General features: G+C 37.0%; 1 protein-coding gene across 1 annotated transcript in view; it reads right to left on the bottom strand.

Annotated features, from left to right (window-relative positions):
- LOC150092814 (uncharacterized) overlaps positions 1-27,971 on the bottom strand; it is a 740,966-nt gene that overhangs the window by 544,347 nt on the left and 168,648 nt on the right. Inside the window, exon 5 of the mRNA XM_090414287.1 lies at positions 20,662-20,798. Coding sequence (XP_090270413.1) covers positions 20,662-20,798 — 137 coding nt within the window. The remainder of the gene's footprint in view (positions 1-20,661; positions 20,799-27,971) is intronic.

The raw sequence follows: 27,971 nt of genomic DNA, 5'->3' as shown, positions 1-27,971 counted from the left end.
GAGAAAATGGTATAAGGACAACTGATGTGGAGGAATGAGATATTTAATGAGCAGTTCATAAAGGCCTTTTATCCTTGTGAATGTGACATCATGAAGAGTTCAAGAGTAGTGGATAGTGAGGAGGAGAGAGTGACTCTGAGTTAGCAAGAGTAAATTCTACATTCTATCTTTGTTTTTTATATTTTTAAAATCTTACATTCCACTCCTTTGGAACATTGGATCATGTTCCAAAGGAGTGAAAGAAAGGCAAGATTGTACTGCTTCATATATGAGATGGCAGAACTCAAACAACAAATTATAGGTCAATCTGTGTATCAGGTGTTGTAGTTAAAGTGTTGGAGAGGTTCATGAGAATTAGGATCCAGAATTAGGTTGACAACAATGGTATTATCTTTGATTGATGGCATGGTCAAGTTTTAGTAATCTATTTACTTATTACAATACGGTGACAACAGCACTGGATGCAGGAGACAGATATACACTGGTATAGACTTTGCAAAGGTTTTGACAGCTTACTGCATGATAAGTTAATAACCAAACTAGAGCAGATGAAGTTGAATATTAGATTAGTGCACTGGATTGGAGACTGGCTGTCTAACAAGTATCAACAAGTTGTGTGTGAGGGAGCAATATCCCAGAAGTAGAAAGTCACTAGTGGTTTGATTCGAGGGTTGTGTTATGGCCACTGCTGTTTAACCTGTATGTTGATGATATTGGGGAAGTTTAGAATCGGGGATATTCAATTTTTTGCAGATAATGCAAAGTTGGGAAGAACTATGAGGAGTAGAGTAAATGTTGTGGCCTTACAAGAAGACTTGAATAGACTGAGTGAATGGGAATGGGAGTGTAAATCCCAGTTCAATGTTGCAAAATGTAAGATTTCAAAAATATGATAAACAAAGATGGAATGTAGAATTTACTCTTGGTGAAGATGTATTATTATTATTAAAATTATTATTATTAAACAAGACCTCATGGAGTCAAAGACTCATCTAGGAGGTCCTTTTATCTCACACACATCTCATCATACCACGTCTTAAACACATTCGAACTCCTTGCAGACACCACACTCTCAGGATAAAATTATTATTATTAAACAAGACCTCATGGAGTCAAAGACTCATCTAGGAGGTCCTTTTATCTCACACACATCTCATCATACCACGTCTTAAACACATTTGAACTCCTTGCAGACACCACACTCTCAGGCAAGGCATTCCAATCATTCACAACTCTGCACGAAAAAAACCTGCCTTTCACTCCCCTACTCACACCCTCTTTATACAGTTTCCAGGGATGACCTCTGGTTCTCCCCTGATCTCCCACTATTCTCTGTAGAACTTCTCCACCATTGATCCTATAACAACCCCTTACCAACTTGTAGGTCTCTATCATATCTCCCCTCTTCCTTCTCTCCACTAGACTCTGCAAATTACATATTTTCAATCTTTCCTCATACTCGACATTCCAGAGGTCAGAAACTACCTTAGTCAGTCGCCTTTGGACCCTTTCCAACATCTCTTCATCCTTCTGAAAACCAGGTGACCAAATCTGGGCACAATAGTCCATGTGTGGCCTAATCAAAGCTTTATACAATGGAACAAGAATCTCCCTACTTCTACACGTCAGTGTCCTCCGCATCATTCCCAGAAGTCTTTGTGTTGTCTTCACAATTTTGGCGATGTGTCTCCTAAATTTTAGATCCTTATCCACTATCACCCCCAGATCTCTTATTTCCTCCACCTCCAACAATATATGCTCACCAAGCATAAATTCTGCATCCCATCTTTGTTTTCCAAATTACTTTCATTCGTTCTCTCGATTTCGTTTCTTTCCGCCTCACTTTCGTCCCTTTTAACATCCGTTACGGTTGTCAAATCGCTCTTTTTCTTTTTTCCTGATTTTTTCACATTTTTTCGCCTGTCTTTCTCACCATCCTTCTCTTTCAAACGTGCACTCGCGACACAATCGGTACTAGCACTTTCTGTCATCAACTTCATATTCGCATTCATCAATTCCTCATTCAGGTCACATTTCGCACACACCCTTCTTCCATCCGCACTAAACATCCACAAATCATTTATGTAATCGAAGGAATACATATAACAGACCTCACACTTAACGAACCGACTGAAATCCAAATTAAAATCATGGAATGACAATGCCGCCGCCATTTTTTTTTTTCTCTGCAGGTTACTAGGTCTAATATTAACGTTTTCGTATTTAGTTCAAGCAAGAAAAAAAAAACCACACTAATAATATCGGTAGCGTACAACGTTTACAGTCGCTCTTACTTAAACAATTACACATATATACTTAATTATTCCTAGTAAAACTTATCTGAATCAGGAGCTCTTCAAAACACGTCCGTAGCGCTTGACCCACTAGCGCCCTCATGCACCATCACTAGCGGGGTGATGGTGCATATGAATCTAAAATTTAGAGGACACACACTGCCAAAACTGTGATGATAAAACAATGAATTCTGGGAATGATGAAGAGGATTCCGACTTGTACTGAGATGCAGTCTCAGTGCTCTGAGACTGCATCTCAGAGCAGTCTCAGAGCACTGAGAGACCATTGTCTCTCAGAGCACTGAGAGACAATCTCTGAGACTGCAGTCTCAGAGATTGCTTGAGACTGCTCTCAAGCAATCTCTGACTACTTGCCATGCACTGCTGACATTCTTTCCTTGTAGCTTCTCAAGCCATGGCACTGTTCCAAGATAACTCCTGAGTTTCTCATAATCAGCACCTTATAGTTTAACATAAACCCCTTCTTGACAGAGAACTCCACAGAGAACGCTTGGCAACTTCCTAGAACAAGACTTCATGGTCACTCTTCCCAATTGGAGGCAGAGTGATTGGAATGCATTGCCTGAGAGTGTGGTGTCTGCAGAGAATTAGAATGTGTTTGAGACTTGGTATGATGAGCTCTGTGTATGACAAAAGGGACCTCCGAGATGAGTCTGTGGCTCCATGGTGTCTTAGAATAATAAAATATTGCAGATGAAACTCTATGGGAGCTGAAGACTCACTGTGGGTGACTCATATTACCTGCAAATATTTATGATATACTGGCCTTTACATCTGTCTGTACATGCCTATAATTACATGGATGTGAAGTGTTTATTGAAGTCAATATAACCTTTGGATATTATTGAAATAATATGGATATGAAGCATATGTTTCTGATACATTTTATCCATGTGTCGGTTTGGGTGGTTATATGCATTCACTGACAAAAGCACTGCTAACAGACTATGGCAATCCATTCCACTCTTTTACCACTCTCCAAGCAAAAAAAAAAAAAATACATTCCTCACACCCTTGCTAACCACATGCTTACTCAATCTCCAAGGATGATCCCTTATTTTGCTCCTCCAGAGACGTGTTCAAAAATTTCCTCTGCATAAATTCTATAAAATCCTTTTAGTAACTTAAACATTTCCATCATATCCCCACTTTTTTGCCTATCAACTTCTGAAACCCACAAACCTTTACTGTTTCCTGGGGGGGGGGGCATTCCACAAAGAACTCGCCATCTTGATCACTAGCCTCTGAATCCTCACCACCACTTCCTTATTATCCACAAGAAACTCAGGCAACAAGACCTGTGCACAGTAACCTACATGTGACTATATTAAAGCCTTATAAAGAGGAATGATAACTTCCTTATATCTGCTTCTTAGTGTTTTCTTCAATAATCAAGTAATCCTGTGAGCTACCTTGAAAGCTTTTCAAATATGCCACCTGAATTTGAAATGCCGTATCCACCGTCCTCATTCCCTAGCTTCGATTTCCTGGAGTATGTACAGTTCCATCAATGTAGCACACAGCTTGTAATCTTTCATCCCCAAAATGCATAATTTCATACTTTTCCACATTAAACTGGCATCCATTACCTTATGCCCATATTGCCATCCTATTTATATCATTTTTTACAAGCTCTCTACATTGCCTTCATTAACTATTACACAAAAATTAACTCTCATCTTTAACTTATATCTTCATTAATTATCATCAACAAACAACTGAATATTTCCCTTGAAATCATTTCCTATATCACTTGTGTACAAATTAAACAGCAGTGGTTCGAGCACAGAGCTTTGTGCTGCTTTGCTAGCCACTTGCTTTTACCTGGATTCTGTTCTTCCATGTGCTATGCTGCAATATCTGTTCATAAGCCATTACTCTTGTATCCATATTACCAACTTCATATCCATTTCACTCCAATTTGTGTACCAGAGTTCTGTGTAGTATCCTGCCAAACACCACTGCAAAATCCAGCAGTATCATCATACAGCCATACCCTTTATCAAACCTAACTGTCATTCTATTATTAAAAGTGAGAAAACTACTAAGCATGACCCTTCAGCATTATTTTTCACAATGAGGAAACAAGATTCAGACACCCACACTCATTAAATACTCTTCTTGTTATAGAATCACCATAAAATCTTTCTACTTATCTCCTTCCACTCTATCATGCTCAGGTTTCTTACTTCACACCTTCACACAGAAATCACTTCACATAGAAGTGATTAGTTTTGTAATCACTTTATTTCATGTTTTGTCCTGTGAAGGATTCCTCACAAGCATTCCATTTCTTTAATGGTCATTTTTATTCTCCTGACCAGCCACCAATAACTTGGTGAATTGGAATGTAAGCTATGATAATTAAATAAAACTTAACACAGATTTAACTTATGTAATTTTTATATTAGCATAAAATTTTCACCCCCAGTATCAAAAAACATCATCAGTATGACCTTCAAATTAAATACAGGCAGTTCCTGCCTTTACGAATTAATTGGTTCATGGCCACCATTCGAAAATCCGGAATTCGAGAAGCAGGAGTTTATTCCTTAGAAATAATGCTATAAGCAAGAGTTACATTCGTAAGAAGGAATATATAAAATATAAAGTGAATATTAAATGATAAGAAAAGACTTTACTGGCCAAAGATTTACATATTAAAAACATAGCATAAGAAAAATTTTAAATTAAAAAAGATACTTTGAAAAAAAAATTAGCATATTTCTATATTGCTGGGTGAATCGACAGTCGTTGAGGTAGTAGGAGATATATTAGGAAGTTTCGGTGCATCTCTTTTTTCAAAGAAGGCCTCAAGTGTCATCTGCTTTGTTGACTTTTGCTTCTTTACGTTTAAAATAGCTCGATAGCCAGAAGCATTATTATTTATTTCAAAGGTAAAATTTACTAAATCATTCAAAGTCTAAATCTTGTGATTCAAAGATTGCTTCAGTTTTTTCGAGAAGTTTAAATGCTTCTTCTAGGCTTTTTTAAGTGAAAAACTGAGTTGGAGCTTCATATGAGTTATCTTCTTCATTTCTTTCTTGTTCCTCTAATTCAAGGAGATCAATGGATGAGAGTTCATGGTGTGAGATTGAAACAGCTCATTAACATCGCCTTCCGAAACTTCCATTTGCAACTGGTTAACCATACCTAAGATCGCTTGAGTTTCAGAATTAACAATCTTTGTTGGGTCTTCAAAGCCTTCGAAATTATCATTAAACTGAGGACAAAGTTTATGCCATACTCCTTTCATACTTGTTTTGGAAACGTTATGCCAGGCACTCTGCATTACCCAAATTGAGTCTAAAATGTTGAATCTCTTCCAAAACTCTTATCAAAGCAGTTAACAGTTTTTCCATATGAGGAATTATACTGCCTCTTTTTTTATTACACAACCATGTAGACTGTATAGATTGCACATTTTTTACTTCTTTCAAATATTTTTCTTTATCCTTTAAAATGGTGCAAACTGTAGAAGCAGCAAGAGAAATTTTCTCAGGAAGAGCTTCAACAGTGCTACCCACTTGATTTTTTATATTGATTTACCCATTTGATATTTTTTCTCTAACGTAATTGCTTTTCTTTGTTCCTTTTGCTCATTTTCTGGTTTTGTGCTGTTGCTTCTTTTTGACATTGTTGGAAAAGTGAAAGGGTTACAGAAATCAAAGTAAAAAATTGGGTGTAACTGAAGAAAACTATGAATAACAACCTCGCATCACCAAAGCTCGTGAGTGACTGCAGCTTGTTCTAACTGATAGTTACATCATTACATATTGCATAATTCCCTGTACACCCCTAATAGCCTTCGCTGCACAAAATTTAAAATAAAACTTCTGATACAAAAAATTCGTAAAGTGAGAACTACCTGTAATTAGAAAACCAGAAGATTCAACAATAAAAATGGGGAAACTACACATACATGATATAAAGTGACACAATCTAAAATACATTAAGATCTTAACCAAACAATTTTAAACAAGAGATCATTAATTAATTGTAAAATATAAATAAATAAAATAAAAATTTATTTACAGAATGTGTGATAAAGTACTATTTCTCATAGAAGGGATAATTTCATTTAATCTCTTCTGTTTAGTTTCAGTGGAACAGAGAGAGAGAGAGAGAGAGAGAGGGTGAAGCAGTAAGAAAGTCTTCCTGATTGCTTCAGAATGCTTTAAATAATCACTTGGTAATATGGTAGATAGTCTGGTTTTCTGACTCACAACTGCATGATGGAGAAATCCCCATTCCCCTTTCTGGAGAAAATAACTGCATCAACCATGGCTGCTTTGTTCTCTGCTAAGGAAAGCTCAACTCCTGCAGGATGTTGAGCTTCCTAAACCACAGGAGCCTTGTCCACCAACCAACTTTTTTTTTAATTTATTTTTTTTTAATGTTTGGTCCATATACGAGAGATTGGCTGGTCAACCTACAGTATGTCAGTACCGTATATGGGTAGTGGGTCGGGAAAGGAAAAACTTGTTTACATTTGATTTAAAAGCCTGTATGTTGCATTCCTTGGGAACTTGCTAAGAATACTATTTCTTGTTCTCAGTTTAGCAGCCACGTTCATAAGATGTTTATTAAAGGGGGTCCTCGACCTACACTGTCCTCGACATGCGTCGTTTCGACTTTACGGCGGTAATCCCATAAATAATTAGAAAAATAAATTTCAACTTGAAGCAGCGCAACGTAAAATTCAAATGTCGTGGGTGAACTTGTTTTGTGAGCGCGGCGGCATTTGTTTGGGAGAGGTGCCATTGCTTGGGTCCCAGCATACACTCTTTGGGTACCACGTGCTTTGTTTACATCCGCTTTCTCACTTTTGTGTTTGTGTTTTTTTTGTGACTTTTAACCCTTCAATATGGCTCCCAAATGTAAGGCAGACTCTTCCGATGGCAGTGTGTCGAAGAAAAGGAAAGCCATTACATTAGAAGTGAAATTAGACATTATTAAAAGGGTAAAAAAGGGAGAAACACCAACAAACATCGGCCGCGCGTTGAACTTAAGTCGTACCACAGTCGGGACTATTATCAAGGATAAAGTTCGCATCCTTGAAAGGATTGGAGCCATGAAATCGACTGTGATTATGAAAAAACGTAGTAGGCTCATGATTGAGATGGAAAGTTCTGTTTCTTGATATATACGTATGACTTTAGGGTGTTTTAGGTTAGGTAAGTAACTTAGGCTATGGTAATTCTGACTTGCATCGAAAATCGCCTTACGTCAGTCCGTAGGAACGGATCTCCGACATAACTCGAGGACCCCTGTATATGATAATATTCTATTAAAAAATAATACTAACATACTTGGGATTAGGATTGTAAGGTAAAAATGTCCCATTTAAAGAAATATTTAAAGTCAGGTTAGCCCTACTATTATCTAGATGAGGAAAAGCAATAGGACTGTGTCTTTGCGATACTCAGTGCAAGTCACCATATCTTAAAATACTGGCTCAGCAAGCACATGTCCCCATTCAAGATATTTTCCAAAACCTCCACTCTAGTGTGTTGCAATGTAATTGCAAAGTCATCGGCATAGGTGAACTGCCGCTGAGAGCACATTTGAGGAAGGTCTGCTATATATAAATTAAACAGCAATGGGGCGAGCACAGATCCTTGGAGAAGGCTATTATTTACTCTTCTAGGTTTGCTACTCACGTTACCCATCATAACCTGGGTGATCCTATCAGAAAGCATCTTGTTTAGTAGGTGGGTCACCTTGTTACATTTTGTAATTTTGGACATTATCCCTTTTTTCCGGATTGTGCATAAGACACAGCAAGCTCTATGAAGACAGCTCCAGTTTTTAAGCACTTCTCAAATCCTGCTTCATATAAAATACAAGAACCTAGTCTTCACAATTTTGTTACAGTCTAAAATAAGCTTGGTCAGGTGGAAAAGTAATGAAGATTAGTGTTAACTCTATTATAAATAAGTCTTTCTATCAACTTGTGGCAAATGCTAAGAAGAGACATTGGCCTATAGCTTGAAAATCATAGCCATTTTGAAGATTTCAAAATGGCTATGATTTTTCCCGTTTAAACATTGCTGATAATCTACTTGTGTTTAAAATATTTTTGAAGAAATCAACCAGCCACTTTATCTCCTTTTTACCATTATTGTCCAAGGAAAACAAAGTACCCTATGTTTGAAAATCAGCAGCTGAGAAGATCTCTCCCACCCACCTTGAACAAGCCCTAAAAATCCAGCTAAAAAGATGTTCTAGAGTTGTTTTACACATGACAGTCAAGGATCATTTGTGCCTGTTAACAGAATGGATTAAAAATTCTGGATGCACACCACCAAATTCCAGAGACTTTCTTTAACAATCAGCATAAGTTCTTTGGTGAATGGTGAAGAGATACTGGGAGAGTCAGCAGCCTGTCTTTTCAAAACAGAAAATTAAAATTTTTCTATTTTGAACATTTATTGACATTCTAAATTTATAAATTTAGAATGTTGATGATCTGACTTGGCTCTAGACAATTTGATTAGATGACTAGATACAACAGTGAACAAATCCAAACAAGCCAAATTTTTGTTTTGGTTTTCTTTGGTTTTCGTTTCAGTTCACAATAATTTTGGTTTTGGTTTTTGGTTCCTTATTTTGGTTGATTGCTGCATATTTTAATGTTTATTAATAGTGTTGTGCGTTTTTAATAGTAGTGTAAACAAGTTGATATTCATAGTATTTTATTCATTTTGTGTAACTATAAAATGGATACATCTCCAAGAAAACGTTCAAAAATATGTGCTCTTTCTCAGCACACATCATGACTCAAAGACAAATTACCAATGAGTGTGGTGTTAGTTTGGATACTGTTAATGTTTTAAATTTTAAAGAGGTTTAGGGAGACAGATACCTTTTTCTCCTGACAAAAAAAAAAAGTCAGGAGAAAAGTGTGGGCAAAAATGGAAAACTACACTTACTGGAGATTGTTTACTAGTTAGGAAAATCAAAATGAATTCAATATTGTCTGCTGTAGACTTAAATACTTGGCAGTTAGTGGGATTAATGTTTCTGAGATGACAGTCCATCGAAGATTGTTGGAAGCAGGGAGGACTACCCACAGACCAAAAAGAAAAAAGAAACAACTATTGACGAAGGCTATGCAGAAAAAGAGGCTCCAGTGGGCAAAAGTGTACAAAGATTGGACTGTTGAGAAGTGGCAGAAAGTCATATTCTCAGATGAGAGCCTTTTCCTTGTCCAAGGAGAGCAAGTACCCTATGTTTGCAAATCAGCAGCTGAGAAGACTTCTCCCACCCACCTTCAATAAGCTTCTAGACATCCAGCTAAAAAGATATTCTGGAGTTGTTTTACACATGATGGTCCTGGATCACTTGTGCCTGTATGATGAAAGTGACCAATACATAAAAATATTGGAGAAAACAGTAAGCCCACAGATCTAGAAAGAAAAAGAAGTCATCTTCCAACAAATCTTGCTCCATGCCACATTTAAAAAAAGCGAAAGAGGTCCTCAAAAATCACAGTATCCAGTTGCTTCAGTGGTCAGGTAACTCTCCTGACATTAACCCAATACAAAGTTTGTGGGCCATAGTGAAAAAGAGATGGAAAATGAAACTGTGATACAAAGGATAACTTAATATGATCCATTATAAAAGTATGGTTTCAAGATGCAGAAATATGTGTTCTATGTTGGTAGAGTCCACGCCTAAGCAAATTAATGAACTTAGGAACAGAAGAGCATATATAAATTATTAGGTAAAGTTGGAGTTTAATTTTGTACTTATTTGCTTGCAAAATTAAAATGTTTTTTTTTTTTTAAATATGAGTGTTCGAATTAATTTGTTCGATTCTGTATTTGATTTGGGGTGGCATCATTTGGGCTGGACATGATGTGAGACATCACCCTGTTTTTAAGAAGACTCCATGCTTTCCAACTTCAGCATCATAAGTTTTAAATTTGAGGCTGTCTTGTTCCACCTGCTTTTTTCTAGCTTCATCTAATTCACAAAGCAGTTTATCGGCCCTATCTGCTTGCCTGCTTTCTAGTCGTTACACAGTTTGTCACATATTTCATTCCATTTTGGTATATATTCTATATGAGATCCTTATGGGGCATGTATTTTTACTGTCTGTAATCACATTCACAAGTCTATCACAGTTTCCAACTTGAAGCAGTATCCACCTAATATTTTTTATCTAGCACAACAGAAAATTCTTCCCAAATTAGCCTTGATAAAAATTCAACAAGGTAGTGTTGAGGAATGAATACACCATCTGCATCATTTGGGTATAAACTTCCAGTAGTATGGCTTGATACTGGTGGTGACTGATTACAAGACAGGTATTTTAATGGGCAGTGTGTCCAAAGATGTCTCTTGTAGTAAAACATAAATTCTGTACTCTATCTTCCTGATTTAAAAGTAGATATATCTTTGAAGTCAAAAATCAGAAACATATTACTGATGTCAGCCCATTCCACTAGCCTTTCACCATCTGCATCATTATCCCGGCATTTCCATTGTGTATGGTCTATTAAAATCCCACACAAACACTGCAGGATGTTCCACTGTAGGGAGAACCAAGTCAGGCCTTGAAATAGGCCTGACTTCTTATGGACATTAATAATCTTGATACCACTAACCTCAGCAATTATAGTAAACAGGTGAGTTTCATCATGCACACACAAGAGGAGCATTGATTAATGAATTTCACACATAAATTGCAATACTATGTAGACTGTGATACGAGCCTGCAAACAAAGTATATATCCTGGATAATATATCCAGGAATATTTCTCCTCAAACAAAAATGAGGCTACACTATCAGTGTAAGTTTCTTGTACCATGGCTATGTCAACTCTATTATCTAAGTAAAGACTGGGTAGATAGTGTCACATTTGACTCTGCTTATACTCTCTAAGTTAATTTGGTACATTCTTATGGTAGATCACAGTCTTTGTCACTGGCACTGAGAAGAACCCATTACTAATGTGTATATGTATGTGATCAAATACCAGTAGATCCCATTCAGGATAGTCTAACCACCTAATCGTTCTAGCTCTTTAGCATTACCCAGGATGTACCATGGAGGCCTGCTACAATAGCACCTCAAGTGAACCATGCCGTACCCCAAGGATATCTGTACCATAAGGAGATAGATTAGGAAAAAAGGATGCTGTTCAGTAGCCATTGTTCAAGATCATTCCATAGAGTAGTTAGGCAAGTGTTGGAGAAAGAGCACTACCTATTGCTGTACCTTCAATTTGTTAGTAAAGCTTATTCTGGCATATGAAGTAGCTAGAGTGAATACAAAGTGAAATAGGCAGATAATATCTGTCAGACAGTCGCCTGAGGAATCAAATGTTTCATTCTAAGGAAAGACTTGTGAATAAAGACACGATATCCAAGCTGAAAAGAAGATCACCTGGGCAAAGACAAAGCTCTGATATCTTTTATTTGAAATGAGAACTATTCTCAGTAAATGAAGAGGATTTTCCCATGAACATCAAAAGTAATTTAGAAAAGGTGTTTAGCAATTTTGCAGCAGGGAGAGAGCCAATGCAGTCTACCACATGACAAAATGGAATATTACTTGGTGGACTTTTGGAAATCCATACAAACAAGATAGATGACCATGATAGCGTTTTAGCTTCTTCTTGGTTTCCTCATTCCAGCAAGAGACATTATCAATAAGTGTGTTTAATTTCTTTCTGGGTAGCTGTAGAATCGTTAGCAAGAGAATGATATGCGAAATAATTACATAGCATTAAGATTGATTATTTGTATTATTCATTTTGATCATGAACTACTAATTGAGCCTGTGTAGCTCAGTGGAAATGGCATCTGCACTCCACGGCACTTGGTCAGCCGAAGAAAGACCTAGGTTCAATTCTAGTCACCGACTGCAGGAACATTTGCTAAGCCTTTCTTCGACCGATTCTCAAGTTAGTGGATCTCTAGCACGGGCAAGAGGGTTTTTTCCTCCAAGAAACTGGGGATTTTCATTCTGTAAACTCAAAAAAATAGACTATAGAATCCAAACTATTCATTTTGATCATGAACTACTAATTGAGCCTGTGTAGCTCAGTGGAAATGGCATCTGCACTCCACAGGAAATTGGTCAGCCGAAGAAAGACCTAGGTTCAATTCTAGTCACCGACAACAGGAACATTTGCTAAGCCTTTCTTCGACCTTTCTTCAAAGTGAGAGTATTAGAGTGCAAAAACAGAGGGTGAAAGAATTAATAATTGTGGCGGGTACGAATGAATTGAAAGGTGATAAATTTTTTATGAGAGAGGACTTGAAAGTATTGTTAAAGGTAGCGACAGAAAAGAGTGACAGAGTCAGAATGGTTAGTCTGTTGCTGCGGTATGACAGAGAGGAGTTTAGGAGGAGGGCCATAATTGCAAATGACATTATGCGTAGGTTATGCAGACGGTGTGGTGTGGAATTCGTGGACGTGTGGAATGAGTTTGAAGGGCGAAAGGACTTATACAAGATGGATGGCCTGCATTTGAATGGACTTGGTGTGCGGAGACTGGAAAGAGTGTTGCTGAATGAAGTGAAAATGGATGTGCAAAACCAGGGAAACTAGAACTACCAAGGAGGGGGGGGGGGGAATGGATATGCAGACATCAGTGAGACAGATGAGTGTAAGAATGTATATAATGTACCCGAGCCAGCACTAAGGACAAAAAATGGGAATGGGTCATTTAGAATAACGTATCAATATAGGGGTGGGACTAAGGGCTCACTGCATTTCATGTATACTAATGCCAGGAGTATTAGGAACAAGAAGGAAGAATTTTTGGCCTTGATTGGCTCTTCCTGGCCACATGTTATTGGCATTAGTGAAACATGGCTGACAGAAGAAGATATAATTAGTGGGATAGAATGTGTAGGTTATAGTGTGTTTAGGAGGGACAGAGAGAATAAAATGGGGGGAGGGGTATTATTGATGATAGCTGATAAACTGCAGCCAAGGAGAATTGAAGTTGTATCGCAGGATAGTGAAAGGAGCTCATTTGAGGCTATTTGGTGTGAGATTGAGACTGGCAGAATAAAATATACAGTTGGGTGCCGCTATAGACCAGGTGATGAAATAGATGGTGGAGATAGTATGCATAGGGAAATTGATGAAATGAGTGGAAGGAAGGTAATTATTATGGGGGATTTCAACTATGGTAACATTGATTGGAAGGAGGAGAGGACACATGTGAGGAAGGAAAAGGATTTTATTCAATTATTAAGGGATAACTATCTTAGACAGCATGTAATTGAAAATACTAGGGGTGTGAGAGTGCTTGACCTGGTAATAGCATCTGAGAATTGGACTGTAATGAATATGACCATGTTGCCACCTATTGGTGAGAGTGATCATAAGGTCTTGACCTGGGAGGTGGCTAAAGGTGTGGAATTTTCGATTAAGACAGGGTATATGTGGAATTACCGTGCTGGCAAGTATGACAAGCTTAGGAGATTGCTTGGATCAGTGCCATGGCATGTACAACTGCAAGGGCTGGACGTCGATAGAGCATGGGAAATGGTCAAGGAGCATTTACAGGAGGTAATGGCTGATTGTATACCTAGGGTCCGAATAGTAAAACAAGTAGGGGTTAAATGGATGAATAACACCATTAAGCTTGAGCTGCAAAAAAAGAAACAACTGTGGAGGGAATTTAAAGAAAGGGGTGACCTGCAGGCACACGAACGGTATAAAGTGCAGGCCAGAAAGGTAACGAGTGTGGTAAAAAAAGCAAAAGCGGATTATGAAAGGAAACTAGCTTTGCAAGCAAAAGAGAATCCAAAACAGTTCTTTCAATATGCTGCAAGCAAGAAAAAAACTGTACACGGCAAAATGATTTTAAGGAATGACGATGGTAAGGAGGTCACTGAATCAGTCGATATAGTGGAGTTACTGAGCGCGCACTTTGCAAAAGCATATCATCCAGGTGGTGACATTGAAAAAATGAAGGAACCATTAGTTTATACGGGAATAGTGATGAATGAAGTGGAGGTGACTAGTCTATTACAGAACCTTAATGTGAACACATCTGTGGGATTGGATGGTATACCGGCATGGGTCTTGCGTGAAGCGGCTAAAGAATTATCAGTGCCCTTGACCATGTTGTTTAATCTGAGTCTCAGGTCTGGCTTAGTCCCGAAGGTGTGGAAAGAGGGGAAAATAGTTTCACTGCATAAAGGAGGATCCAAGACTACGGCTGCAAATTACCGACCGATCAGCATATCAGGAGTCGTTGTCAAGGTCTTGGAGAAAGTAGTCAAGGGAAAAATACAGGAATGGATTGATGAAAACGAGATACTGTACAGTGGACAGCATGGCTTTGTGAAGGGTAGATCATTCTTCGGTAACTTGCTCAAGTTTTATAACAAGGTGACGGCTGAACTGGATAAGGGAAATGGGTTTACAGTGATACTGCTGGACCTGGCAAAGGCATTTGACAGGATACCACATGGAATACTAATCCGTAAACTACAGCATATGGGAATGGATATAGGATTGGTGAGGTGGATAGGTGGTTGGTTGATGGAGAGATATCAAAGAGTAGTTTATTCAGGAGTAGAGGCCAAAAGACGGCCTGTGACTAGTGGTGTGCCACAGGGTTCTGTTCTTGGACCACTGCTGTTTAATCTGTTCATTAACGATATAGGGAAGGATCTAAGTGGAACAATTCATTTGTTCGCTGATGATGCAAAGTTGGGTAGGGCAACAGTGAATGCAGAAGATGTCAAAGTCTTGCAGGATGACTTAGATAGATTGGAGTTCTGGGCTAAGGAGAATGGATGTCAATTTAATGTGACAAAATGTAAGGTTATGCATTTTGGGGTGAAAAGATTAGCAGCAGTATACCACATTGGTGGAACTGTACTCCAAGAGATTGATGAGGCCAGGAACTTGGGAGTGTTGGTGGATAGGGAGATGAAATTTAGGGGGCACACTGCAAAAGTAGCTAAATCAGCTCATCAACTCACTTGGTTGTTGAAAAATACCTTGACGAGCAGAGACAAGCAAGTTATTGTACCTCTGTACCGAGCCTTGATAAGACCTCATCTCGACTACTGTGCCCAGATTTGGTCACCTCGGTTCCTTCTTGATGGGGAGGAGGTGGAGAGGATCCAGAGGCGAGTGACTAAGATGATAACAGGTCTATGGAATGAACCATATGAGAACAGGTTGAAGATTTGTTGGTTGCAGAAACTAGTTGATAGGCGGAGGAGGGGAGATATGATTGAGACATTCAAATTGCTAAAAGGATTCTATAGGATTAATTCAGAGGATATTTTTGAGATCAGGACTGGTGGTGGGAGAACTAAGGGACACCTATGGAAGCTGGGCAAGAGTGTGGTTAGCAGGGGTGTTAGAGCTGGGTTCTTTACTTTTAGAGTGGTAAATGAGTGGAATAAGCTGCCCGAGTCTGTTGTGGGTGCTATGACGGTGAACGAGTTCAAGACAAGGTATGATAGATACTGTGAGAATGTAATCGCATAGTTGTGTGGACATGATGTTTAGGGCCTCCCTCGATGAGTCTAAGGACTCCTGGAGTCGCCCGAAATAATAATAATAATAATAATAATAATAAAAACTACATCAGATGCTAAATACATAGTGTTAGGATTAGGAACAACAAGATGGCAGCAATTGTCAGCATCATCATCATCACTAGTTATAAATATCATCACCGGATGATATTTATAGCTAGTAATAGTCTTGGGCTAGCATCTCTGATTGACTACCAGTGCAGATTGAACCGTCCCCTCAGTCTCCAAAAGTTAGGGGTTAAATGGCCTTGCCCACTCTCTATAAGGGAATCTGCATTGGCAGATTTATTTATTTATATTTACTACTAATTAAAGGCACAGCAATGGATAGTCCTCGTCCCCAAAAAAAAAAGTGCTAACTACTTCATGGAATGATTTGAACAACAGATACTGAACAGCATCTTTCCTAAACTATCCTTATGAAACATATATCTGGGTGTGATATCCTTGTGGTTTGCATTGGTTCTCTTTTGGATATACAAATTTCAAATTAAGATCAACAAATTTCACTACTGCTGCTGTTCACTCTTGTGGAAGAAGAGAATAATCAAATTCCTTTTTTAGATTTTCTTCTACTTCATCAACCAGATGTAGCAGTTATTTCTCAGTTTTTAGAAAGAAAAGAAAACCCCATACTGGACTTTACATTCATGTAGAATGAGTTTCTCCACCATTATACTTGTCAAAAGTCTGGCAACATTAAAACTCTGGTACATCAAGCTTGCTCTCTGTTCTACTACACTGCTCTCTCAAAAAATAAATTACATCAAGTCCACCTTCCTCTGTACACCCCTTGAGGATATATATATCAGGAATTTTATGATGATGATGTCCACCTTCCTTGTTAATGGCTTTACTAAGTCTTATGTCAATAAAATCGGTGACAGTTTCCTTGTCATTTACCTTTCAGGAGGTAGTCCATCATGTCTTCTTCTTATTATTAACATGAATTTTAGGCCAAGTGGCCTGTTCCGGTCTCATGCTATCCCTTTCTTGGTCTTCCGATTCTTCTTTTTCCAATTATTTTGTATCTGTATAATATTTTTGGTTGTCTGCTGTTGTCCATTCAATTCAAATATTCTAGCCATTTTTGTTTATACTGTCTTATGTAGTAATTAATTGGTTTTATTTTCAGGGATTGTAAAATTTCTTCATTTGTTTTATGGTCCCACTTGGTATATCCAGCTGTTTTTCTGAGAAACTTCATTTCTGCTGTTAGAATTAGTTTTTCATCTTTTCTTTTTATGGTGCATGTTTCACTTCTGTAGAGTAGAGATGGTTTTGACAAGACATCATATAGTCTGATTCTAGTGAGTTTTTGTACTATGGATGGCCCCATTACTTATGTTTACCTTTAACATAAGGAATAGGGACATGATTCATAAGCCATAATTGTCTTTTCATCCCATTAACTAGATTTCTACTTTTCTGGGCTCTGCAAAAAGATAAACCTCTGCATCTGGCTCTCTCTGGAATCTATCAAATTCCTTGCCAATGTGGGTTATCATATTTTAGCCAGATCAGCAGCCATATGTCATGAGGAATATCTAGTCTACAGTAAATTCCATGGTCCCAAATAGTTGGGACTTGTACGAGGGTTGTTTCAAAAGTTTGGTAAATTTCCAATAGACGGCAACACAATTCGCTCATTCATACCAGTGTCAGCATGTATCATCTTTTTCGTGACCCCTGGCAAAATTTTAGCCACGTGCGACGCGTGTTCTTGTTTGGCAAACATTTAAAATTATCATGTTTGCATTTTTCATAAAAATGGAGAAAATCGAGTTTCGTGCAGTGATAAAACACTTTTATTTGAAGAAATGGATGGCCACGCAGATCAAAGCCGAGTTAGATGCAGTTCATGGGGACTCTGCACCAGCATTACTGACTATTTACTTTTGGATAAATGAGTTTAAACATAGTTGTAAGTCCATCAAAGATGAAGTGCGCTACAGATGCCCGACTGAAGTCACTACAAAGAAAATGATTGACAAAATCCATGATATTATGGAAGACCGCCAAGTGAAAGTGCGTGAGATTGCAGGCATCTCACTGAACGGATGTATAATATCCTGCATGAAAAATTGCACATGAAAAAGCTGCATGCATGATGGGTGCAGCGATTGTTGACAGTCAATCAAAAATGCATGGAAAGATGGGATGGAAAGACATTTCAACGCAGTGTTTGGCAATGTTTAATCGCAATTCGCAGGATATTTTGCATCGATTTATGACTGTAGACAAAACTTGGATCCACCACTACACATCTGAATACAAGCAGCAGTCAAAACAGTGGACAATGCCTGGTGATAAAGGACCGATAAAAGCAAAGACCATTTTTCTCAGCTGGGAAGGTGATGGCCACTGTTTTTTGGGATTCCCAAGGAATTATCATAATAGACTATAGAAAAGGCTAAGACAATAACAGGAGTCTATTATTCGTCATTATTGGACCGTTTAAAAGAAGAACTGAACTGAAGAAAAAATGGCCAAGATTGGTAAAATTACATGAACTGAGGTTCGAATTGGTTACACATCCACCATCTTCTCTGGCCTTGGCCCCATGTGACTTCTTATTCCCAAACTTAAAAATTTGGCTCGGTGGGAAAAAATTTTCTTCAAACGAGGATGTTATCAAAATTTTCTTCAAACGAGGAGGCTATTATTCGTCATTGTTGGACTGTTTAAAAGAAGAACTGAAGAAAAAACGGCCAAGATTGGTGCACAAAAAAAGTGCTCTTTCATCAAGGCAATGCATCATTCCACACATCGGCCATCGCAATGGCAAAATTGCATGAACCGAGGTTCAAACTGGTTACACATCCACCATCTTCTCTGGCCTTGGCCCCATGTGACTTCTTATTCCCAAACTTAAAAATTTAGCTCGGTGGGAAAAAATTTTCTTCAAACGAGGATGTTATCAAGGCTGTCAATGACTATTTTGCACAATTTGACAAATCCTACTTTTTAGATGGGATGAAAAAATTGGAAACTCGCTGGACCAAATGTGTAGACCTCGATAGAGACTATGTTGAGAAATAAAGGTGATTTTTTTTCCAAAAAAATGTGTTTAACTTATTTTTTTACCAAGCTTTTCAACAACCCTTGTAGAACACACTATCTTCACCTAACATCAAATCCTTAAGAAAAAAGTTGTTTGATTAGTTCCTTAATGCATTTTATACTGTGTCATTCTACACATACATCATGCACGTGCAGTTCATGCATTTTCATTGTTGAATCTGCTGGTTTCTCTTTTACTTGTTTTATTTGAAAGCCATGTTGAAGATGTCCTTGATACTGGGATAAAAATTCTATGCTAATATAAAAATCACATACGTAAAAACTATATTAAGTATTATTTAATGACCTTCCACTGCACTTTCATCAACAATCCTGCCAGATACTCTCATATCATGCATTTTACTCTCTCTATACAACTGGCACTCACTCTCAAAACATTGTCTTCATGTTTGTTTTCAGTTTTTCTTTCCTTCTTTACTACTCTTGCCCCCTCCCAATAACCTCCCAACTTACCAACTTGAACTTACAATTACTGAGAGAAAGGACAAGAGGCTGAGTGGGATGGAGAGCCTTTGTTCACAGTATCACCAAGAGTAGAAAATGACTGGATGGCACATAACAACAACAAATGTATATCTTTAAACCTCTTGATGTGCAACTTCATTTAACTGGGGCAGCCACTTAATTGAGCCAAATTATGTTATTTCTGATGTGATCCAATTAATCAGAATCCACTGTAGTATTATTCTGTTACCAGTAAAATGAATGCACTTTGTGACATGTACTCTAATTTCTAATCTTGCTTTATATAAAGGTTGATGCTGTATATTCACTCTTAAGAAGAGATAAGATACTCATCTCAAAATATAAGTTTTCATATTAAGTATTTTGTTTTTTTTTAAATAATTTCACATATATAGTTTCTTAGTTAAAGTTTGTCAAGAACAAAGTGCTTATTCAAACTATAGTACAGTAAACAAGTTCAGTGACAGTTTGAACAATTTGAAGTTTATCGTATTTCTTGTCCCTGCAATCTTTCCTATTTTTTCTATTTCCAGACTGGTCGCAAAATACACATCCAACAACAAGCTGAACATGGAGATTACTCTAGTCTTCATTATACAGAGAAGTCTGGTGATATTGAACACGGTCCCTCTACTAGCCACATGACCCGTCAGAATAAAACAAATGTTCTGCATATCAGCTCATACAAATTTAGATAACTTTTCAAGGAATGTTATGAAGCTCTTCATAATCAACCTAATTTGAACCTTAATGGCAATGTTTCAAAATTTTGAGAAATAGTGACTTTAAACTGCTCTAATAGTAATCATTTTTAATATATTTTTTAAGTACTGGACTTCTTCACCTGACTGCTTATTGCTTAATCTGACATTGAGAGACTTAATTAAATGCACACAGATATAGCAACTTCAATTTGCCAACCTATCCAGACAATATTTATAATATGATAGACAAAAATGCTGTTTAATATTCCAATGCTCATTGTATTGTAATAAAAGATATTTACCCATGTGCTCAACTAATGAGAGACCTTACAGTAAGACATGTAGTCAGCAAAGTAGTAGGTTACAACTATGTTTCAGTGAGTGTGTGGAGAAGAAATAAAGAGGTCTCCCACCTGACCATATTATGTTGATTATAATCAGCTAAAGGATATTTGTCAATAAGTTAAAAAATAAATAAATAAGATAGGGAAGCACATAAAATAAACTAAGACACTTTTCTTTTACCATAGATCTGAAATGGATGAATATTAGTTATTTACCTTTATAATAGAAAAGACAAAAGTCTGCCAGAACAAACCAGCGTCGCTTCCACTGCTTGAGCGCACCACCTTCAAGCTTTAGAAGCCATCCTTCCATTGTGACTTGAGAATGCATATCCCTCTTAACTAATGGAGACCTAAAATATATATATATATATATATTGTTTGTGCATATGCACACATTATACATGAAAAGCTATAGATGAAAGATCTTAGAAAATATTAAATATTGCAAAGTCTAGATTACATCATAATTATGACAGACTGGAATCAAAAATGGATTATGAAAAATTATTAAAAGAGATAAATATGAGAATATTATTTGAAGTTTTAAGGGCAAATTACTGTGATTAATTGTAAATAAATGAATTAGCTTATTAGTAATTCTTTCCTTTGTGGTAATTAGTAATATTTTAACTTGGTGGCAATGGCAACCATCAGAGTAAATATACATGAAAAATAAGGATAATAAATCAACTTGCAGCCAATGTATCTGATAATACAGGTAAACCACTACTTAACAAAATTTCAAAATACAAACAGTTCATATCCATGTACATTACGATCGTATGTACAGATTAATAAATTGCACCTCCAAATTCATGTAATGAACACAGCACCCCGAGCTTATGAACATTTCATGTTGCTTGAAGTTCATTGATATTTTACAAGGTGTCATGGAAAATTCCTTTCTCTTTCTGTGCTATACTGAATATTCCTCAACTGCAGAATATTCCTGAACATATCCACACACTATTAAATGTGTGGGTGGGTGTGCATATTTCAAGGATAATTTATGTATACAGTACTGTATTTTATTTCTTTCAATGAAGGAAAAAAGCACATTGTGTTTAATTAATCAAATTAATTAATTAGTATAAATTACTTTTCAAATTATTTCTTTTTATTAGCTTTGTATTTAATGTTTGTTACTATCTTTGTATTTCAAATAATTTATTTCAGAAATGCATTAAAATTTTGAACAATATATCTTATGAAAAAAATAAATTCAACATACAAACACATTTCTAAGAACATATTTGTTCATAAATTAAAGATGCCAAGAAATTATATTCTTGGTTTAATCTTTTATCCAAATGGAAGCAACAAAGTTGGCATGTGAAGTATCTTCACGACTGGGCTACTTGTATATAGAGGCTAATGACTACACATCAATTGCCTTGGTATCTCATAATGCAATGCACAGTCCTTTCAGACATGTATAATGCTGTACATTATTATTATTATGTGACACCTCCAGGAGTCCAAAGACTCATCGAGGGAGAGTGTGCCAACAGCACTGAAAGAATGAACTCCTTCCAACTAACCATGCTCAAACTTGCTTAACTTTTTGTGAGCCATTAGTAGCAGAGGCTCTACCAATCGACCAACCTTTGCTGGCAAAGGGAAGGGTCATTACCCTTCCTTTACCCTTCCATTACCCTTAAGGTCTCATCAGTAGGAGCCAGAACCAGAAGAGATGCGAAAGTTGAAGTAATGTGGAAATCATTTCCCATATATAAGTAGTGAAAAGGTGCATCATGTTATTATTAAAATACTCTAAAATTTGGAGTTTGCCTGTTATAATACAATAATCAAGTTAGGCATGGATATTATAGCAGAGAGAGAGAGAGAAAAAAAATTATTATTACTAATTTTATTAACACTAGATCTCCATGGAGTGAGACGACTCGGTGCACACAGTTGTACACAGAGCCCAACAAACCTTCAATGCATCTGCATTTGCCACAATATCAGGCAATGCATTACCCTCACCAACCACTCTTGATACAAAGAACCTGCTTCTTATGACTGTGCTCACACCCTCTTTATACAGCCTCCAGAGATGTCTCTTTGCTCTATCCCCTTCTCCCATTCTATGAAAAAATTTCCTCTACATTACCTTGTTAACAACCCCCTTACCAACTTAAACGTCATAATCACATCCCCTCCCTTCTCCTCCTCCTATTCATCAGGTGTGGCAAATTACATTCCCTCAGTCTGTCTTCATATTCCACTTTCCAGAGACTAGTCACCACGATCCTTTCTAATATATATTTTTCATACCATGTAAACCAGGTATGAAAAATTTCCTATACATTATCTGCACATAGTATCCATGTAAGGCTTGATCAATGCCTTATATAACGGAACCATAGCCTCTTCATTTCTGCACATTAAGGTCTGCCAAATCATTGCCATAATCCGATGTGAAGACTTCACAATTGTGCAATATAATCACTGAACACCATTCCTAGATCTCTCATCTCCTAAATCTCTTTCAAAATCAAGTGCACACTTTACATCCCATTGTAAAGTATGCATTGATAGTGTCACTCACTCACTTGCCAACTCATACAATCTATTCAAGTCCTCCTGTAAGACCACAACATCTGCTTGGCTCGTCATCATTCTTCCCAAATTTGCATAATATGCAAACAGTTGCATATCTCCAGTTAAACCCAACCCAATATCATTAATGTACAAATTAAATAATAATGGTCCCAAAACACTGTCAGATTAAAATTCAAAACATGTTGTCTGATCCAATACATAAAAAATAGTGTTCAACAAGGGGATGCCTAGCTTGCTTATTGTTTAATAACATCCGTGTGTAGAGGCTTAAGTGTTGTGAGGACATCATGTTGGAGGCTTAATGGATTGTATACAGCACTCAGAAAGGATTAAAACAATTTAATACTTCCTATATTTCGTCTCAGTCACTGACATGGAAAAGGAAAAGAACAATTGTTTACCCTAGAAATACAATTTTATTAATACAGACCAGTTTACAATAAAACTTATATTAAAACCTACCAGTTTCTCCAGCAAACTGTCTGGCTTTTTCAAGGCGTTTACGGAGATATGAAAACTAGTAAATGCAAATTGTATTTCTATTATCAATTTGCATTTACTAGTTTTCATATCTCCGTAAACGCCTTGAAAAAGCCAGACAGTTTGCTGGCGAAACTGGTAGGTTTTAATATAAGTTTTATTGTAAACTGGTCTGTATTAATAAAATTGTATTTCTATTATAAAACGACCAAATATGTATAATTTAAATTGTTTACCCTTCCTAGATACCTTACTTACACGCCTTCCTAATGGTACACTTTCCTTCACTGCATATAGAAAACCTACGCACACAGGCAGATACATTCACAAACTCTCCCACCACCACCACCCCGCTCAACAATATGGCATTATTAAAACTCTAACCAAGAGAGCCCACAATCTTTGTACCAGTGGAACCCGCCCTTACAACTAAGCTTGACCACATACACAACACTTTCCTCCCCAATGACTACAGCGATCACAGTATTAAAAAAAATAATCAGTTTCTCCCCCATTCCCCGGTTTTCTCTTCAGAAAGAGTTTAGAAATGCCATCACCATACCCTACATCCGTGGCACATCGGAAAAAATAGCCAAGATTTTAAAAAAGTACAACCTACACACAGCATTTAAGCCCCACTGCAAACTTGCTACCCTTATCCGTTCTACAAAAGATCAGCTCCCTCCTCTCTCAGTGCCTGGAGTTTATAAAGTACCCTGTTCCTGTAAGCTGGTGTACTTTGGACAGACAGGCAGATCAGCAACCATACGCCTAGAGGAACATAAGTCATACATCTGCAACCACGACTATGGTCAGTCAGGCCTGGCTGACCATGTCTTGGATACAACCCACAGGATCTCATGGAAAAAAACCACCATGCTCCACCACAGCAAATTCAAAAAGGAGAGACTATTTTTAGAATCAGCAGCAGCTCTCAGAAATCAACCAAATCTTAATAAATACGGTTGCACTAAGCATCCCAAGATTTTGGAAACACTTATCATAGAGATCCCACCTTACATTCCAGGCCACCTACAACCACCCTTAGAGGGCACTCCACCTAGATAGGACTTTAGAGTCACCCATGTTGAGCTTAGTACTGTGTGGTATTTGTGTATATGTTACATTAGTTTTTTTGCAATCCCTGAAGATGGTTCAGTGACTGACACAAAATATAGGAAGTATTAAATTTTGTTTTAATCTTTTCTGAGTGCTGTATACAATCCATTAAGCCTCCAACATGAGATTCAAGAAAGTGCTTGAAAACATTTTCAGAGATGCTGGTATTAATACAAGAGAACCTATCGTCTACAAATCAATACAAGTTCTGGCATATGCAAATGACATTGATATTATAGGAAGAATACAAAAAAAAAGCAATGAAAGAAACGTATCAGTTTAGAAATGCAGCAAAAAAGATCCACCTGCAGATTAACCAAGAAAAAAAAAGATATATGCCAGTAACAAGAAAACTTGTAATGATGATTGTTCTCAAATCAAAATTGGTTCCTTTAAATTTTAAACGGTACATAGCTTTATATACCTGAGATTAAGAAGTTAATTATAAAAATGACATAAGTGTTCAGATTCAGAAACATATTCTTTCCCCAAATAGATTCCTTTATGGACTTTATAACAATTTACAAAGTGCTTATAAGACCACTATTAACTTATTCCTCTGAAAAGTGAGTATTATCAATGGCAGATGAAAGACTACTAGGGCTATTTGAAAGAGGAGTTCTTCTTGGGATGTGGAAAAAAAGATATAATTGTGAATTATATAGATTATTTAATGAGCCAGACATTATTAAGTATGAGGGCAGTCTGAAAGATCTCAGCCTAGCAAAAAAACGTTGAAAAAACGAATTTATCATTTCAAAATTATTTTTATTTTTCACCCTTAAGACTAATACATTTATTCCAGTGATGCTCCAGCACAATTATCCTGTCCATGTAGTGGTTCTCAGTAAGATCTGCAAAATGCCCCTCTATCTACAGTTGCAATCACCTATCGATTCAAAGAAAAGCGCTGACCAGCGAGCAAGAGTTTTAGTTTTGGGAAGAGAGAGAAGTCAGAGGGAGCCAAATCTGGGGAATAGGGTGGATGTTCCAACAATTCATAGTGCAGATCCCTTAATTTTCCCATTGCCAAAATACCTTTGTGGACAGATGCATTATTTTTTTCTTCTGCAAACCAGGTCTTTTCTCATGAATTTTTTCGTCTAGTCTGGTTAAAAGATTAAAATAATATTACCTGGTTATCGTTTTACTCTTTTCAAGATAATTAATAAGCAAAATGAATTTAGCATCCCAAATGCCATGACCTTTCCTGCTGATGGAACCGACTTGGTCTTCGACTTGGCACTGAACAACCGGTTTCTATCCACTGTTTCGACTGCTGTTTGGATTCTGGTGTGTAATAGTGGATCCAAGTCTCATCCATAGTAATAAATCAATGCACAAAATCAGTTTTAATCTTGTTAAAATGCTCCAAGCACTATTCAGATTTTCATGCGAGTGCGTTTTTGATCTGCTGTGAGCAAGCACGGCACCCATCTTGCGCAAAACTTTTTCATTTGCAATTCTTCATGCAAAATATATCCTACACATTCTTTTGAAATGCCTATAGTCTCAGCAATTTCATGCACTTTGACTCACCAGTCATCCAATACCATATCGTGCATTTGATCAATGATTTCTGGTGTTGTTACACTTTTCTGGACGTCCTTCACGTGGATCATCTTCAAGGCTGGTATGGCCACATTTAAACTCGGCATCCCATTTCTTAATTGTCGAAAACGAAGGAGAAGAGTGCCCATAAACTTTTATGAACTTCGAATGAATTTCTTTTGGCATTAAATCTTCTTTTAGAAAGAATTTTATAACCGCACGATACTAAATGTTATCCATTTCAAGGGATACAGACAACACTTTTGCTTCAGACAGCTGTATAAAACAAACTATTTGATAGAATGACTTGCCTAATTTCATGGATGCTTATGACAGATGTACCAACTTAGGGGGAAAAAAAAATTGTCGATAGTGTTGCCATCTATGGTTGAGGCCGAGAACTTTTCAGCCCACCCTCATATACTAAAATCAATACATGAAGTTGGGCAGGGCATATAATACACATGGATAATAACAGAGTTGTTAAGAAGATATTCACTGCTAGGCTAGAAGGAAAAAGGAAAATTGGAAGACCTAAACTGAGATGGGAAGATGGAGTGATCTACGATATTAAGACTTTGGGAGTTAAAAACTGGAGGAACTTAGCAATGAATAAAGAAGACTGGTAGAAGTTTTTGAAAAATGCCAGGACCCACACAGGGCTGCTGAGCCAATGATGATATTGATGGTCCCAAAACACGCACTCCTGTGGCATATCACTAGACACCTTGCTCTTCCGGGATACTGCATCCCCATACACAACTTACTATTACCTATCTGAGAGCCAGCTTCCCAACTTACTAATTCATCATCCAATCCCATTTGCTCCAGTTTAGCAACCAACTTATTATGGTGTGACAATCTATCAAAAGTCTTTGCAAAATCTAAGTATATCACTGTATATGCAGCTCCCTTGTCCAATGCATTTGTCATCTCATTATAGCACCCTGTACTAATAACTATACACCTAGAGCAACGATTCTATTGTTAAGTGGTATGCTGAAGTGGACTCAATTCAACAGTTTTTGTTTCTTGTCCATGGAATAATGATTTCGATTAGATAATATAATGGGGAATTTAACCTCTATGATATTTTGCAGCTGGTGAGCAAAAGTAATCATAAAATTTTGAAAGAAGCCTTCCTCTCCAAAACAGGCCACAGAAAATTACATAGAAATAACATGATTAATAAATAATTTTTGGCTGTACATCTGATAACAGATAAAATTAAATAGCTAGCTAATAAGATAGCAGAAGTAGACTTTGATAGTTCTTCATCAGTAAATATCCTAATTTATTTAGAAATTGCCATTAGGATGGATATCAAAAGCATTTATAAGGGATTTCAAATAAAATTAAGTTAATCTCTGCTAACAATGTAAATCCCAAATCCATCCAACCTTGGAATACTGCTCACACATTTGGGATAGTGCACTGCAAACCACCTTGATACAACCACCAATTCTCCACATTCTTCCAAGATTGTATGAACACAAGCAGCTGCTGGTCAACCTACATTTATTGTACAGCTTCAAAATTACTGAACCAAATAAAGAAATACCTCAGAAATAGTTATTTATTTAATTTATGGTTGAATAACAAATGTCAGGAACGATAAACAATAAATTACACGATAACCACAGTAATTAACTTTAATTAAATTAAATTATTTTCATTATTAAATTATCAGTATGACATATCTGTACTTTCATTTAATTGAAGTTAATTATTGTGGTCAATGTGTAATTTATTGTTTATAGTCTTGCCCACAGGTACCTTTAAAGATTAAATGTCAGGAAATTGAG

Source organism: Typopeltis vanoorti, chromosome 25, assembly GCF_054136105.1.
Source record: "Typopeltis vanoorti isolate ZY-2024b chromosome 25, IOZ_Tvanoo_1.0, whole genome shotgun sequence".
Taxonomy (NCBI): Eukaryota; Metazoa; Arthropoda; class Arachnida; order Uropygi; family Thelyphonidae; genus Typopeltis; species Typopeltis vanoorti.
This window is presented reverse-complemented; position numbering and strand designations above follow the sequence as displayed.